Genomic DNA, 16,768 nt, shown 5'->3' on the forward strand with positions numbered 1-16,768 from the left:
CTCCACATGACATCAGTGTGTCCATCTCCCAAAAAACAGACTGTGAGCTCACACACTCCACCTGCCTTCTGAGTTATTTTGATAGGCTTGAGATGTATAGCTGCAAAAAGCAGGAGGAAGGCATCTGAGGGGAAATGTCAGGGTTTCTCTTCAGCTGCCTCCTGTTATTGTTCTGCTAGCAGCACTGCCTGCCCAGTGCCCTGGTACACCTGCTACAGGCTTGCTCTAACAACAGAATTCCATTAGAGAGTTTAAAGGGGTGTTTAAAATGAGCTCTTCCATGTTACACAACTGCAGCTTTGTCTAGGAACACAGAGCTGGTAAGACTGCACTCCTGGGATGCCTTCAGGACTAGCCAGGCTGTAACAAAGCTAAGAAATTCATCCAAATATGTATTTTACCAAAGTGATACATTCCAAGTGAACTTCAGGATCCAGGAGAACCCAGAAAGCCCCGTTTTCACTGATATTAACAGCAAATTTCTTCTACCAGCTTGTCCTGGGTCTTTGTCCTTACTTTCCTCAGGCTTTTCTTCAACTCTTCCCTCATGCAGTCATCACTTTGCATCTGTCTGTTAATTTGCCTTCCACAAGTACTTTTTCATCCTTTGCTTCATCTGCCACCTCATGCATTTGCTGCTCTCCCCTCCACTCTGCTGCTGGGGCTCTCTACTAGAGCAGAAGCTGCAATCCTGATTTTGTTAGCACTGTAATTGTACAAGACAATCCTGTGGCACAACTAATGTTCAACTACAGAATACTTAGCAAACTTGCCTTAAATTTTACCTGATTGTTTCAGAGAATCTTTTAAAATATTTACTTTTTAATTTATGCAATTCTGAAGTGGGGACCTTTAATCACCATTTCAATTGCAGCACACAAACATTAAATAATGCCCAAATACTATTCCCAGTGCCTTAACATTAAAGATAGAAGCAGAGCCCAAATGTTTGCAAATCATTTTGAAGGCAGGGAATTTTTCAAAACTGCACACAGACTTCATAGCTAGCAATCTCCAGGTTGGACATATGTTTAAATTTTAAGGCTTTTTAAGGCTTTTTTAAAGCCAAGCCTATGTTCTAGGCAGAAGAACAGACACTGTGAGAGGAAGTGAGTTTCAATGTCAAGAGTCTGCTGGGACAGTTACATGCTCTGAAGAGGCATGTGGAAGGGGGTGACTACATTTTTCACTTAGTAAATATAAACCATAAATAGGATTTGATGGATGAGGTATTTCTGCAATAGCAGGGATGCAGTTTTGGCTGTATTATAATCCTCAGAGCAGCAGTAGGAATACAAGGACAGTATGGAGCAAGTCATGCTGTTTCACCAAAAACTGAGCAGTTTTTTTCCACTCCTCCCCCCTTTACGTTACAAACAAAGTATTTTTCCAGGCTCCTCCTGCCATACAGGACAAGATGTCACCTTTAGGCAGACAGGCTGCAGGAAAGCCTACTCCTCATGGCTGTCCTCTAGATCAGGCTTTACTGGGAAAAGCCTGTGCTTATAAACCAAGGAGAGCAGCTCAGCTCCCAGCAGCACCTCAGAGCACACAAGGATGGGCATTTTCTTTTGATGATGATCTGCAGCTTCTGCCTCACTTTTTTTGATCCCTCTCAGCTGCAGCATTTGCAGAACAAAACCAAAGCACAGCCTGAGTGAGTGTCCTTTGTGAAGTGACAGAACACAGCGACAAGCAGCTCCAAATCCCCGTGCCAAACCACAGGCAGGTATGTGACGGCACTGGGTGATGCCCAGCCAAAGATCCCACACAAGAAGAGTGACTCAGCACCCTGGGAGACAGCAAAGTGCTGCATGGGGACAAAGCCCATGCCCTGTGAAAGGACGGGTGTGCCACACTGAGCCCTCCTGGGTGGCAGGAATGCCAGGTTGTTTGCTACAGCCACCTGACAATGGCAGCATTGAGCCCTGCCCTGCTGGCAGCACAGTGAGTGAGTGGCAGCTCTGTGGAACAGCACGGGGCTGCAGCTGCACCATTCCAGCATATTCCTGCTTCAAGTACAATGAGAACATTGAATTCTAATTATGTCCTTGCTTCAGTGTCCTTCCCGGGGCACAACGAGCCAAAATCTACTCTCACGTTTTTCCAGCTAAGCTCCAATTTGGCCATCTATCTACACTGACAAATCAACTGCTGCTGCAACACAAGAAAATGTCTAATATTTATCACTTCATTCATAAAGCTTCACAGACTCACTCGGCACTGAGGGACTGTTATCCCCCTTCTTACAAATGTGGTAAAGGTTTTGCAGAAGAACAAGCAACAGAACTGGAGATAGGAATATGTTGCCTTGTTCTTCTAAGTTCTTCTAATCCTTCTGATGTTTTCATTCTTGTAAAGAAGTTTCTCACGCACTTTTATGTAAATAATTATTGTTTTTACATTCCTCTCTGGAGGAGGAGAAATTTGATGGACTGTTGGTTTGTCCAGTGTCATTGGAGAGGTGGCACTTTCATCCCAATCCACTGTCACTTTTGAAAGTCTAAAAATGTTGGAGTCGGATAGTAAACTTCCCTTCTTTTACCCTGGAAGTTCCAGTGTGCATGTCGGTTTATTTCATGTCCTATAGCAAGAGGAGTCAGGTAGCTGGATCCCAACCACACTGCATTATCCAAGGCACACTGCTTTCCCCACAAAATGCTGCCTGTTCTCTGCAGAAAGCTGACAGTTCACAAAGGTACCCATGGCACTACAATGAAATCTGTCTGACCCCTGCATCTGCTACCATGCAGAAATTCAGTAACACTCCATTCCCTTGGAGAGAAGAAAATTACTTTCATTTTAAAAAAAAGGTCTTCTTTCTTCCTGGGAAAAAAAAGGGAAGAAAACTCTTTTATTCTTGCCTGTAGTCTTCCAAACCAGTTATGAGGTGATGCTATCACAAGCACTGAATACTTGCATGCCCAATGGGTGCTTTTGAGATGCCCATATAGTTGGCTGGTTTTAATAGTTAGTTCTAATAGTTTTAATAGTTTTAATCAGCATGTACCTTGCTCAGAGATGACTGTGGGTAGAAAGAGGTAAAAATAGCTTAAAGAATTATGATCCATCTTGAAAGCACCTTTTGAGCATTATTGATACCTGACACCCACTGACATGCTTCTCTCACTGCCGCCACTGGACAGAACTTCAAATTCTTCCAAGAGTTTTGGATTGGATGCTGCAATACTTCTGGAGATGGTTCAGGAATATCTGACTGGCCAGCAAGTGATTATGGGAGCCACTCACACTCAAAGCTACAGAGCCTGAAGGGCTGTACAGCCCTGAGCTGCCTTTTAGCACGTCTGCACTGCTTCTGAAACAACAGCTCCTGGAGCCCTAACATGCTGCTGGCACCCAGGCTGATGGGTGACCTTGTGCAGGGCTGCATTCTGTCCTTCTGAGCATGGGGACAGCCCAGCAGGCAGCACTCACAGCTGCTCCAGGATCCCCTCTCTCACAAATAACAGCCACCCAGTAACTTTCAGAATGTGCATTCCCTCTAAGTTAAACAATCTTCATTAAAAAGATTATCATCTGCATTTTAACAATAATTTTGTGTATTACAGTCCCATTCATGTGCTCTGTTAAAGTTTTCACACTTGATGTTACCATACCTCCCTTTTCATTTATCCAGTAGAGAAACAGGTTCATTGTTCCAACTTCAGTTATTTGGTGATCTTCTCCATAGAGCCACAAAACCTGCTGGCAGCCAAACTCCACGGCTTCTTGCTGGGCATAAATAGAAGAACCATAATTCCTTCAGGGGAAAAAAGAACCCAAAGAGTTATGAGTACCTGGTTAGGCATCTTCTCAATTTAAACAAGATTTTGTGCACATGTACCTCATGAGCAAGTGCTCTGCAACAGTTACTGCTTGGCCATGGGATATTTTCACTAGAAATATTCCACCAGGATTTTATTAGATTGTTTGTACCTACAAACCAAAATCTTTGAAGGGCTGAACAGCACCAACAACTCAAACATATCCTTCCAAATTGGATTAACATACCTTTTGTTCCATGTTCTGGACATTGTAATTATTGCAACTGAAAACCCTCAGAAAGCATTTATCTTTATTTAGCAGTTGGCATCCTGGAGAGGGAGCAACAATTCCCCTCCAGGTTTTGCGGCTTTTTGGTGTTTTTCTTGGGCTTTTTGGTTGGTGTTTTTTTTTAATTCATCTACCTCATGTCAGGTGGGTGATATACATTAGATGAAACTCCTGGAGCACAAAAAACACCAGAGGTGAGGGGGCTTTTTTCTAATAAAAGATATTAAGAGAACTAGCATCGTCAGGAATTGCAAGGGCAAGAGCCAAAGTATTACATGGACACCTTCCAGGTGCACTTCTTCTGCTTGAGATGCTGCAAAAATATCAACTGGCTGTAATATTCAAACAAAAATATGCAAGTGAGTGGCAAAAATAATATTAGCAAAGTACAACTTTGAACTCTTCGTTGTAGTATGCTGTTTATTTAACAACTGAATTTAATGTCTGTGTTTCTGCAGGATTAGATACCTCACTAAAGACCAAATCTGCTTTGGGAGCTGTGTAGAAAAGGCAGGATGATGTTTTCTTACCCTCCCACCTTGCAGTCTCCTGTTCCCCCTTTCCACGCTCTCACATACTTTGGATCTGCCCACAAGGATATTGGATTAAAAGTTCCACTTGCAAAGTAAGGGCCCACAGGGCTCAGAATGACATACAGCAGGGCTTTAGTTGGCTTCTTCACTCCAAGGGAAGGCTGAAAATAAAGAAATGCAAACAAATCCAAAGTTACTGGTGTCCTTCAAACATCAGGGGCTGCACCATCAGTTTTGAAACACTGCTCTCAGTGGGACTGCAGCATGAGAGTGCTTTTACCAGGACACTGCAAAGTGCTGCAATGAATAAAAAATATTTCTATAACCTTCCCCTTATCCAAGCAGCACACCAACCCTAATTTTATATATACTGTCACCATTCACTTGCAGCCATTCAATTTATCTATATATTATTCTAGCACTCTCAAATAGTTTAACGTTTTTGAGAACTTAAAGATTAGCTTAACAAAGTGCTATACAATTATATGAATATAATACAATATGACACAAAATAATAGAATGGAATACAATAGAATATAACACTATATATGAATATAATATGAATTGATCATACCAGAAGCTCACAAAGCCTTCTGGGGGAAGGAGTGGCAACAACAGCAGTAACAGCAGTGGAGAAACCACTGTCAGCTGCATTACTGAGAGGAACTGCCCAGTGCCAGCTGGCATTGCCAGAGCTGAGTACTGGCTCTCTGAATGCCTGACTGACAGCTAAAATTATTTGCCCACTAAAAACAGCTCACACAACAGCCCAGGAAATAACCAAAAATGTCAGAGTTGTTTCTGCCCCTCCTCTCTGAGAGATTGGTTCTCACACTACAATTCATCATCATGATCAATAAAGGTGCAGGTAAGAAGTTCTGGTGCTGGCCAAAGTTCTCCAGGTGCTGAAAGGGCTCCTTTGGTTTCTGTCTGCCCTGCTGCTTCAGAAAGACTTCTCACAGGGTTAACTGAGATCTTGGTATTTTTGCTGATGTGATCACTCAAAAGATTGTGGTGCCTGGGTTTCTGATTGATTGATAAAAAGCCTAGCAGGACATGCAACCTGGGTTAATGGAAAGGCCCCAAGGGCTGGCTGTCCTGAAACAAAGCTCAGAGCAAAAGAATTTCCAAAAAGAAAACTGGGGTAAACACCCCAATTTTAATATCAGTCAGTACCTTATAGTCACTGAGTGGAGATTCCTTAATCAGAAAATCTGCAACTAGTTTAGAAGTATTAAATTAATGGAGTCCTAGAACCTGCGTGAAATGTAAAATGCTCACTTATGGAAACTACTTACAGATAGGGATATTGTAGTAGTTTAGTTTATATAGTTTGGAACCTACATTCTTTAGCTTCCTTGTCCTATACTCTACCATTGTATATTTCTCTCTTGCTACTGCTGAAAAAAAGAACCCTGAAGGATTTAATAAAATAAACTCTGTTTCTTTATCAATGCTACAGAACTGACTCACACATGAAACTCAGAGAGGACAGATGAACAGCTATTTGCTAAAGAGCCCCTTAGAAGGTAAGTTTTCAAGAATAATTGACAGAGGGACTAGTCCTTGGCTCTGTTGAAAGTGTTTCTTCTGAGACATCTTAATTTACAGGGTAAGATCTTCCAAAAACTTCTCTGTTCAGAAATTACTTGAAATTACAAAATGTACACAGCAAGCTGTGATCCATCATCTTCTCTCTGAATTATCAGGGTTTTAATATTACCATGTCAGGTACAACTATCCTTTCAGCACAACCCCAATTAACAAGCACTGCTCCATTCCCACCGTGAGTAGTGGGAGGAAACTCCGTTTATTTTCTGTGTTCTGAGCCAGTGTGCCCACTGAGTGGCACTGTGGTCAACCTTAAATTCGTGCTGGGGACTCCCAAATAAAACCACAAAACCAATCTGCCTTCAAACTTCATCCTGTCACCTACTGACTGCTGAGTATTCCCCTGTGTGGATGGAGGGCTTTGCCTTGTACCTAAATAAACAAAAAAGAAAAAAAAAGGGAAAGAAAACATTGCACACCTCAGTTCCAATGAGGGTAGGACGGATGTAGAGGCTGGCATCGGTTGAGTAGGGCACCCACTCCTGCTCCAGCTCCACAAGCTTACGGATGCACTCCAACAGCTCCTTCTGGTCAAAAGTCTGGCAAAGAACAGAAAGGGAAAAAACCACACGGAGGAATAAAGCTGGAACACTCTGTGGTCCTCACAGATCCACGTGCTCCAGGGAACACCTCCTCAGGATATGCAACACTGACACACTGCAGAGGTTCACATCTTCTTTGGGTTCATTCCTTACAGAATTTAATATCCCATGGTTTTAGCTACTGTGCCTTTTTGTGCAGTATCCTGAGCGACCTCTTCTGCTCCACAGTGTCCTCCTGAGATGGCAAAAAGGAGCCACTGACCCTTCTTGCCTCCAAAGCATGTGGAGAACTCCCTGTGCAGCCAGCTCAGCCAGGCAGGCATACAGCACCACCTCTTCTACAGGACAGTGCTCTGCTTTACAGCTCCAAGGGCCAGCAAGTCTCCCAAAGCTCCCGACTTCTTACAGCAATTAAGCTAACAAGGCTGGGAGGAAGTTCACTGGCCAAGATACAGTTGCTAAAAGCAGTGTTAAGTTACTGGCATGACCAAAACCAAAGGCACTCAAGAGGCTGAACAACTTAACTGAAGTGTAAAGAAGAAAAGGGAGAACATCAGCACCAGAGCAAATCAGACAGCTGCCTGCATGCAAATACCTGCAGAACAGCACCCATCCCTTGTCACTGTCTTATCTTCTGGAAAAATCCCTTTACCCAGGATTTCTCTCCTGGGAAGCTGAAAAGCCTCAGAGAAAAAGGAAAACAATAATTATCTGATTGCTTCTCCTGTGTTTTGCTGCTTTGGAATGTGTTTGGAGATTGTTTCATTGGTTTCTGCTGTCAATTATTTTGACTTATTGGCCAATCTGTGCCAAGCTGTGTTGAGGCTCTGGAAGGAGTCACAAGTTTTCATTATTCTCTTTTTAACCTTCTGTAAGTATCCTTTCTGTATTCTTTAGTATAGTATAGTATTCTTTAATATAATATAGTATCATAAAATAATAAATTAGCCTTCTGCGAACATGGAGTCAGAGCCATCATTCCTTCCTGCCACGGGGCACCCTGCAAATACAGTAATACCTCAGAAACACTCTGAGGCAGCAGGGAGGCGACAATGAAAGCAAAACACCCACTGTTCTGATTTTAAAACAATCACTTAAAGGGTTTCCTTCAATAAGTAAGATCTGTTAACAAAGTCTGACTGCGGTATCAGACTAACGAGTGTTTGATAAACGCTACTAGTGAAAAGCTGTGGAGATGTGCAGTGTGACAGTGAGAGCCTGCCCTGAGGAGGCTGTGAAGGAGCAGGAGCTGCCCTGGTACGTACTGGCAGGGTTGTCCTCAGTGCTGACCGTGCCATCCTGTCCATGTTGAGGGTGGGCCGGAACAGGCGGATTTTGCCATCCACTCCTCGGTACGCCTTCATCCCTTCGAACAGCTACGAGCCAGGGAGGGGAGAAAGCACACAGTGACTCACACAGCTCACCCCTGGGGATCCAGGCCAGCTGGGGAAAGAAAAGCTTCACCCTCCTGCTCACAGCACCCCAACACCAAAATGCTAACTAGTGAGTTCTGGCAATACAGTCCAGGGAGACAGATTTATCTGAAGTACAGGCAAGTCATCTTTGTAATATCAACTTCAATAATATTAATATTTAAAAACTGAAAATCAATAATTCCTCATGATAACCTTTTTTTTTTTTTCATAATTTGGTTACAGCAATTAAAATTTGTAGCATGTGTTTGACTTAACGATTCCCTCACATCCTGACCAATACCTGAGTCAAAGCAGCATTTTTGCTTACATAAGGCATCTATAGAATTTTGTTTTATATATATGTTAATTATTTTTAGAGCTGTGGCCAAAACACATCTTTGTTAGGAAGTATAGAATAAGGTAATGGAGAGAATTCTTTTAAAGTTCTTGCTGTAGTTGTAGCAGGAGCTGGTCACTTATTTCCCCCTTATGCCCCTATGGTGTGGAATGGGATTTAGCCTGCATGAGAGATGCAGCCTTACTCTAAAGATAAAATACATGGAAATATTTTCTCTATATACTTTACAGGAAATTTAAACATAGTTATCCCATGACACTGCAGGATCCAGACAACTGGTGTTGACAATCAGAAACCCTTATCCTATCAATGCTCTCCCAGCATCTCCTAACCACATCAAAAAACACACTCATCAAACATCCAGTTATTTTCAGCTACAGATTGGTAATTTCTGGTTATACTTATAGACAGAAAACACATGTACTATATAAGCTCAGATTAATATATATGTATACACAGCTCTCATTTGGATTAAGTATTAAAGGCTCACTTATGCTTACAGACAAGAGGTCACATTCTCAGAATTTTATCTTCCAAAGCATTTCTTTGTACATTAAATTTCAGTGTAATTTCTATGAATTTAAGTGCATCACTGCTGTCAGTCTCCTCAGGCTTCTCCTTCTCTGACTGTTCCACAAAAAGTGGCTGGAACTGCATCCCTTGTGGTTGGAAGTCTAGACAGACAGCTTTTTTATTTGGAAAAAATAATCCTGTATTTGTGACCAAGTAATTTTAAGAGAGTATTTCAGGTTTCACTGTTATCAAATTCTATGCTTTTCCATAAGGATCACTGAAATGCAATCTTTAGAAAACTTGTGTGCAGTTCCATGGCAGAGCTAGGTCCTTCCACATGACAAATTTTAATTGGGTTGGAACTGGGTTGCAGAATCCCAGCAATTTTCCTCAGGCTGTGTGCCAATTATGTAGCAGAACCAAAATTAGAACCCAGAACTTTTTGCCTTCCAAACCTGTCTTAGTCCTATGGCAATGCCAGCCTTATCAAAAGCTTGGCACAATTTTGAAAAATAAATTGTTCCTAGGGTAGACATTGTAGCCACCAAAAAAAAAAAATTTAATAAAGAACAGCATTACATATATCAGATATCATTACATATATTACAGATATCTAGCTGATATTTTGATATGGTTTTTACTGGGCCAGTCACAAACTGATAGCACATGGCTGGAATGCTACTTTCTTATCCCAGAACACATTTTTTATCCCCCCACCCTTCTCCCAAACACATTCACAGAACTTTTAATGAGAGGGAAAAGGGAGGAATGTCACTACTAAGAGTTGATCAATGGTTTGACAGAAGTAAGAATCACACCATTACTGAAACACAAAGCCTTCTCAAGATGTTAAATATTTTTCTCCAAAAAGAAATACTTTTCATCTTCCAGAGCTCAGTAAAACCTTCCACTCATTAAAAAAGGGAGACAGAGATGTGTTCCAGAAATGTTCAGCTTTAATGAAAGCAACTGCTGTGGTTGCTTGATGGTTGGTTGCTACAGTGGTGTGAGAACAGCACTATCTGACACCTGTACATCACAGGAGCTGGATCTGGAGTTCAGCAGATCCAGATTAGTACACTGCATCATGGAGGGCAAGGAGAAAGGGGAGGGAATGCCAAACTCATCACTTTCATTATACCCACTGTGTATTCATTGAGCCACAGCAATGACACCAGATTCTCCTCTCTCTGTCCTCTTGGCTAGAGGAAACGTGATGCAATAAGGGTGAAAGAATAAAAAAATGGAAAAAAAAAAAAAAAAGAGCATATTCATATTAGCAATGATTTCAGACCAGGCCAGAGGCCAAGCATTAAAGCAATGTGCTACTAAGAGTGAAATACAGATTTGGGACTCCAGCGTGGTTTCTGACTTCCTGGGCAGATCAAGAGCTGCAGCCTCAGGCCCAGGGCCTGCTGTAATTTACACAGGACCTCTGGAGGCTTGGTGACTAGATGAGGAAAAAAATCAGTCAAAATAAAAATGAAGGCAGGAACTCAGGGAAAACAAGCAGGGAAAGCCTCCCTTGTACCAGTGGTTAAAATACAAAAAAAAAAAAAAAATTAAAAGGAAAAAAGGGAAAATAATAATAAAAGCAGCACAAGCAACTCCACACACTGTGGTGGAGACACTCCCACCTACCCAGAGTTGGGAGAAGCGGGCTTCCATTTCAGGTTCTGTGCCCTGCTGGGGCTCCCATAGGTGTGAGCACAGCCCAAGCTGCTCTGCAGGCACCAAAGGCAGCTATGGGGAGCAGTCAGCCAAGCACAGAAACTTTAACCACGCTGGTTTCCAGCCTAACATCCCACTGCCCACAGTTCCCTGCTATCTGTTCTCCTCAAACACTTGTGAGTGCATCAGATCCAGCTCTGAGCTCCAGGGACTGGTTCAGAGTTTCAAACTGCCTAGCCTGTCCTGCAATCCAAGCTATCAACCTTTAAACCAGCTGCAAGTGACAGAGTGCATGTTCAGCCCCCAGATTAAAGCTACTCTGAGATGCCCTGACACACATCAGAGACAGTAACTGGACCAACCCACTGTCAGAATGGTTTTCCAAATTAATTTATCACCACTCACCTTCCCTAGGCTAGGACTTTAGGTGTGCTGGCATCCCCAGGCCAAGCTGCTTCTGTGTTTCACATAACCCTGCTGTAAATACTGCAATTACTCTGGAAGAACACCAGTTAACAGAACAAGCTGTAACTCAATACTAATGAAATAAAGGCACTAATACTCCTTGTATTACAAAGCTGTGGCTTCCAGAGCTAATAAAACAAAAACCATTTGGTTTCCAAATCAGTGTACTACTCACTTCTACAGCATAGTGCAGGGCTGAGGCAGCTGGATGTATGGAGAGGTTCTCCAGAGGCCTGATACAGGGTTTCTCCCATCCTGAAGCCAAGGACCATTCAATTGTCAGCATATTGTCAGTGAACACAGTTCCAAACACCAGACCAGTGGGGTCTGGCTTCTCCTTGAACGTCGTGGCTGGGGTGATAATCAAGTCGGAAGCCTGAAGGAACACAGAGACAAAAACGAAGTGCATCAAAATAATGAAGTCAGACTCATTTAAAATTATTCTGCATCAGTGAACAAGGACAAGCTTTAATATTTTCTCTGTAGGAAATTAATATTATCTCTGTAGGGATATTTAATGACGTGATGGTTAAAGGCAGCTAACCTCTAAGTAGCTGGCAAAATATTCATAAAGGGCACAGAAATATATACACAGTGCTGTTGTACAAGTAGCAGCATATTTTGAAATTCTGTTTAAGAATTAAGTTAAAGAAGTAGTACAAGGTACAAACCCAGAAAATGAGCACACAGAATTTCTTGGACACTTAGGTTAACACCCAATTGCTGTACCTCAGAACATAAACTGATCATCAGAAATTAATCACCGTCACAACTAAGCACATGTCACACTGATTTTCCTTTAATACATAAAACCAATGTGAGAGATCAGAGCCAGCAGTCAGAAAGTCACTTATGCCACAATAATTTGCTCATTCAAACACTTATGAGCCTAGAAAGGTCCCATTAGCAAAGGCTAAATCCTTCCCTGCACCAGGGAGTGCAGACTCTCTTATAAGCCACAACCAGCTGCAGACATGTGCCACAGGGTTTTGCACTGGCTCTACCTGGGATGGAGTTAATTTTCTCTGTGATAGCTCCTGTGGTGTGAATCATCCTGAAGAACAGCAGGGAAACTAGGAATGCAGATCTCTGGCATGTCACTCCCCTTTTATTCACAGGTAGGGGCTGAACATCCAGAGAGGGCTGCAAAGCAGGCAGAGCCTTGAGTCTCCCTCTCCTTTCCCTTCCTGTACTTCCTTCTGGGCATTTAAACTGCTGCTCAGAAGCCAGGGAGAGTTCAAAGAATCATATTCAAAGCTCCATTTTCCTTCCTAATATAACCCAGAAAGCACTGGCCTTTATTGCAGACTCCCAGGTGAAATCCTGCTCCTCTGTGCTGGTTGCATATGGAATAGACTGGAACAGAGGTAGTCCAGAATACTGATCAAGTGATTTGCACAATTATTATTTAATCTAAAAAGGTGCTTCTGAAAGAGATCTCAGTGTCTTGGACTTCTCACCCCTTCCATGCATTTTGAAAAAGTGACAAAATCAGTCCCAAGCTTTTGAAGAAGTGTACCCCCATCTCCATACATAACCTAATTTTCAAGATGTCTTTAATGAACAAAGACCTGTTTCTTATTGATTAGCTGTTTTGGTTGAGGCTTTTTTGCTTAATGGTTTAGATGTGAAATTAACTTAGAGCAGGAGCGCATGAATAGCTAAAAGCTTGTTTCAACTATCTCCAATTATAAGGCTTGTCTAGATATTACAGTGCATTTGTCTGGTTAAATTAATACATAATCTGATGAAACAACAATTACTCTCCTTAACTCTTCCCTTTATTCTTCTGACAGTGAATGCTCCAATGGGAGAAGCACCACCTAATGATGTCCTGAAACTAATTTTACCTGGCAACCTCTTAGCCCTCTTATCAAGCTTTAGGAATAAAAGGTATCACAGAAGATGTGGATCAGAATAAAAACCACGGAGGAGTGTTTGCAATTATCCACAGTGCAGGACTCAGCTCAAGAAAACAATTACAGGGGAGCAGGGATGTCAGTGGGGCTTAAGTGAGTGTGCAGAACACAGCTGTATCTCTGGGTTTATCTCTGCAAAGAATCACAGCTGCTAAAGAACTCCCTCTTCCCGTGTGGTATCAACTGCTTTCCCGGGACTCCAGGCTCCTCAGGTCACTTTCATTAGGGTAATTATGGTACAATAAACTGGCCTGGGGACCTTAATTATCATTTGAAGCCTCTTTTCCTAGAACTCCCATCAGTGTGCTGATTTCTGCTTTCATGACTCCCCCTTTGCGGCCTCCTCAGTGGTGGTAGCTCAACTACTTGAAAGGCATCACTTCAAAACAGTTTGTTAAATTTGCTAGGGTTAACAATAGCTTTTATTTAAGGATGGGAAAGGATTTTAAGCTGGCTCTTCTCATAAATCCACAAGAAGTGTAGAGGGAGCAGCAAGCTGAACAGGTGGAGAAACTCACTCACTGCATTTCAGCTTGAGTCCCTCGAAGGCAGAAAGCCCAGAGAGGCAGAACTCTGACCCTTATCCAGAAAATAAGCAGACAGCTCCCAGACCACAGAGCTTCCTGGAACTGCACAGTCTGACCAGGAATCCCATTTGCTCTTTCAGAATTTGGGCAAGCCAGCTTTCTTTCAGACACTGTGCCAACACCTGAGCCAACAGAGTCAGGTACAGCACCTGACCCGTAACAATTCCTTCAAACAACAGCAGGAACAGCCTGGCTGAGACCTTAGAGACAGGCTGAACTGCACTGACCAGCAGGGCAACAATCACTCAACAGGCAAAAAGGCAATTTTCTCATTCTTATAATCCTGTGAAGCTCTCTGGAGATCCACTTTTTTGGCCACTACTTTCTTAATATCCTCCCCAAGGACTCTATTCCTTCACCCATTATGTCCTTTTCTCTGTTTTTTTACCAAGCAGTGCAAATTAACAGTGTGCAACAATCTTTCAGAATCTAAATGCTTTTTCAGTCAAGACAGTATCAAGTGCTGCAATGCATTTGGCCTTCTTTTTCCATGGAGGAGAACACACTGGGAGGAGGTTTTGGGGATCATCCTTGGAAAGTCTCTCCCACAGCGTGGTCTGCATGAAGTATTAGCTCAGCCTCTTCTGGGTCACTGTGTAGGACACCCTACACCACACCTCACCTGGCTCACAAACCCTTTGTTCAGGCAGCACCAGGAGGGAAATCAAACACTCAGAATATCCCACAGAAGGGGAGCAGAGCAAGGCCAGGTGACAAATGCCACAGTATTATCAAGTATCAATGCCTATTCTGTTAACATCCCTCTTTAAATGATTATCACAGTGCTACCCTGCTATCACCTTATCACCTGTGACCTTTACAAACAGCAATTTCCTCTCTTCCTTTGCCAACGTTCCCCAAGCCCTAAAAGCAGCGTGTTAAGGGTGCATTAGGGATTGGCATAAGCACCCATCCAGATCTCCACTGTTTGCACTGCTAACAAAAAGAGGAATTTTCAGCCAGGCTTGTGTTGTGTTTGCTTTGTTTATCCAACATGCTCTCAAAGCACCTCCTGATGCTGTTGCCCAATAAAACCATTAACCTGGAAGGAAAACTGGTAAATGCCAAAAAAAAAGGATAAGGGAGAGTAAAAAAAGAAGATGATGTGGCACATGGTCTGAGTGCAGCTATTTGGCACCTGTTTTCTAAAGTAAAATGACACAGTTCCAAGCCTGCAAAATCTCAATGTCACAGCAGAAAGGGATGTAGAAGATGTCCCTTCAACATCCCAGCCCAGGACTCCCTGGTAAGGAATGGGAAATATCAGATTGCCCTGCCTATGGTAGGCACAAGGGAGTGGTAGGGAACCAGCTGCATACTGCTGATTTTCAGGGCTTTTATGGCAACACTAAACCTACACAGGGCTGCTGGCCCCAAGAGACACCTTCTGAGACCCCCTCAGCTGAGAAGTGCCTGTTCATTCCAGTGCAGCTTCTTCCAGGGCAAAGCTTTACCTGACCCAAGTAAAGAAGATATATTGTGATCTCTTGAAACTAAAATTCACCATTTGATCAAAACAGATCTTCTCAATTAGGAGCTGGGCCAATTAAAGGTGATGAGCTCGTCTATGTCAGTGACACCACATCCTGGTGCCTGGCTGAGCTGACACTTCAAGGCTTGTTCCACCCCACCTCTGCAATGGCTTTAAGTGGATTTGGAGCTGACAGCAGCCCCTGGCCAGAGCTGCCGCTCTCCTTGTTGCATTTCCCACCTGCAATCCTAGACAGCCATGGCAAGGGCATATTTTGTCCTACACTTTCTAGCAAGTCTTGGCAATGCCTTCCCAAATGTTCCTTGGCTGCAGTTATTTGCACTGCACTGCAAATCCCAGACCATAAGCCGTAACAGCTCTAACTCACTTGACACACCCAAACTTTTCCGAGCACTGGGCTAGGCCAGGCATTTCTATCACTTAATTGAGTAAAACCAGACCTGGCAGCCGCAGCTGTAAAATAACTCACAGGTCACCTAAAAACAGCAGCAAGTTTCAGCAGAGATCCCCAAAACATTAACATGCACCCAAGTGAGACTGACTGCAATCTCCTCTGATGAAAACAGTAACCTCCCTGACCTCCAGTCTAGGTGATTAATTCAAGATCACAAGCAACTGCAATAATTTTTTTATCTTATGCTGAATTTGTAAGCATATCCTAGGAAAGATCAGGGCCTTCTCACGCAACAACAAACACAGAAGCACAGGCAAAATCAAGGAACTTGTTCTGCCCTTGCGCTTGGGAACAGCAGTGGAACAAATCCTGAGGAGACAGATTACAAAAAGCACAAGGAATTATTGTGATGGGGAGAGGTAACAAAGCATAGTTGAGGAGAGTTGCAGAGAATGAATAAAGTAATATTTATATAAGCCATCCTATAACCCCTTTACCATCAATACTATTTTAAATTTACAACAGAGCCTGAGGCTTGAGAATGGAATGTGTGCCAAGATATTATAATAAGATTTGAGGAGGAAAAAAAGCCCTCTTTTTATTACTACTACTATCACCAAAGGAAAAACAAAACAGAACAAAAACCAGTCTTCTGCAATCCCAGGGTAAATATCAAAAATAACAGAAATCTTTCAACATAAAGCTTCCTTGAAACTTCATCTGAGATATGTCAGCACATGTAATTGGACTGAGTGCTGGAACCATTGCATCAGGTTGGCTGTACATTGGGTAATAAACCACAGAACAAATGACAAAGCAAAACAGAGTCAAGGCCCTGACTCAGCTGTGAGACAGACATGGAAACAGCAGGAAATATGGCTGGAAGGACCATGTCCAGTCCATCCTCTGCAAGGCATCTCCCCAAAACTATTCACAACAGATAATTCTCAGATATATCTGTCTCACCAAAGAATGAAATTCTGCTACACCCTGCAAGAAATGGAGGGCAGCATAACCCACTGCTGGCTCCTTTAACCTTTCCCCTGCTCTGACAGAGGCTCCAGCTCTGCTGCAGCAATGTTTGATCTGCAGCAGTAGGTAGGGAAGGAAACCTGTTCTGACAAGAAAACAGACAAGTGCATGGAATTGACAGAAACTTCTTGCCCAAAGGAATGAAAAAGGCACCCAGGGCAGCAGCACAGCTGAAAATATATT

The 16,768-nt window shown here is 42.8% G+C and overlaps 1 protein-coding gene across 4 annotated transcripts in view; it reads right to left on the bottom strand.

The window, feature by feature from the left end:
* Positions 1-16,768, bottom strand: part of BCAT1 (branched chain amino acid transaminase 1) — a 54,142-nt gene that overhangs the window by 13,119 nt on the left and 24,255 nt on the right. For 3 of the 4 annotated variants that reach the window (XM_064734537.1, XM_064734521.1, XM_064734528.1), the window contains 6 exons: positions 11,337-11,537; positions 10,171-10,227; positions 8,005-8,115; positions 6,617-6,736; positions 4,584-4,747; positions 3,618-3,760 (listed from right to left, as the gene is read on the bottom strand). In XM_064734537.1, coding sequence (XP_064590607.1) covers positions 3,618-3,760; positions 4,584-4,747; positions 6,617-6,736; positions 8,005-8,115; positions 10,171-10,227; positions 11,337-11,537 — 796 coding nt within the window. The remainder of the gene's footprint in view (positions 1-3,617; positions 3,761-4,583; positions 4,748-6,616; positions 6,737-8,004; positions 8,116-10,170; positions 10,228-11,336; positions 11,538-16,768) is intronic. The other variant, XM_064734546.1, reaches the window with a different exon arrangement.

Source organism: Zonotrichia leucophrys, chromosome 1A (assembly GCF_028769735.1).
Source record: "Zonotrichia leucophrys gambelii isolate GWCS_2022_RI chromosome 1A, RI_Zleu_2.0, whole genome shotgun sequence".
Lineage (NCBI taxonomy): Eukaryota > Metazoa > Chordata > Aves > Passeriformes > Passerellidae > Zonotrichia > Zonotrichia leucophrys.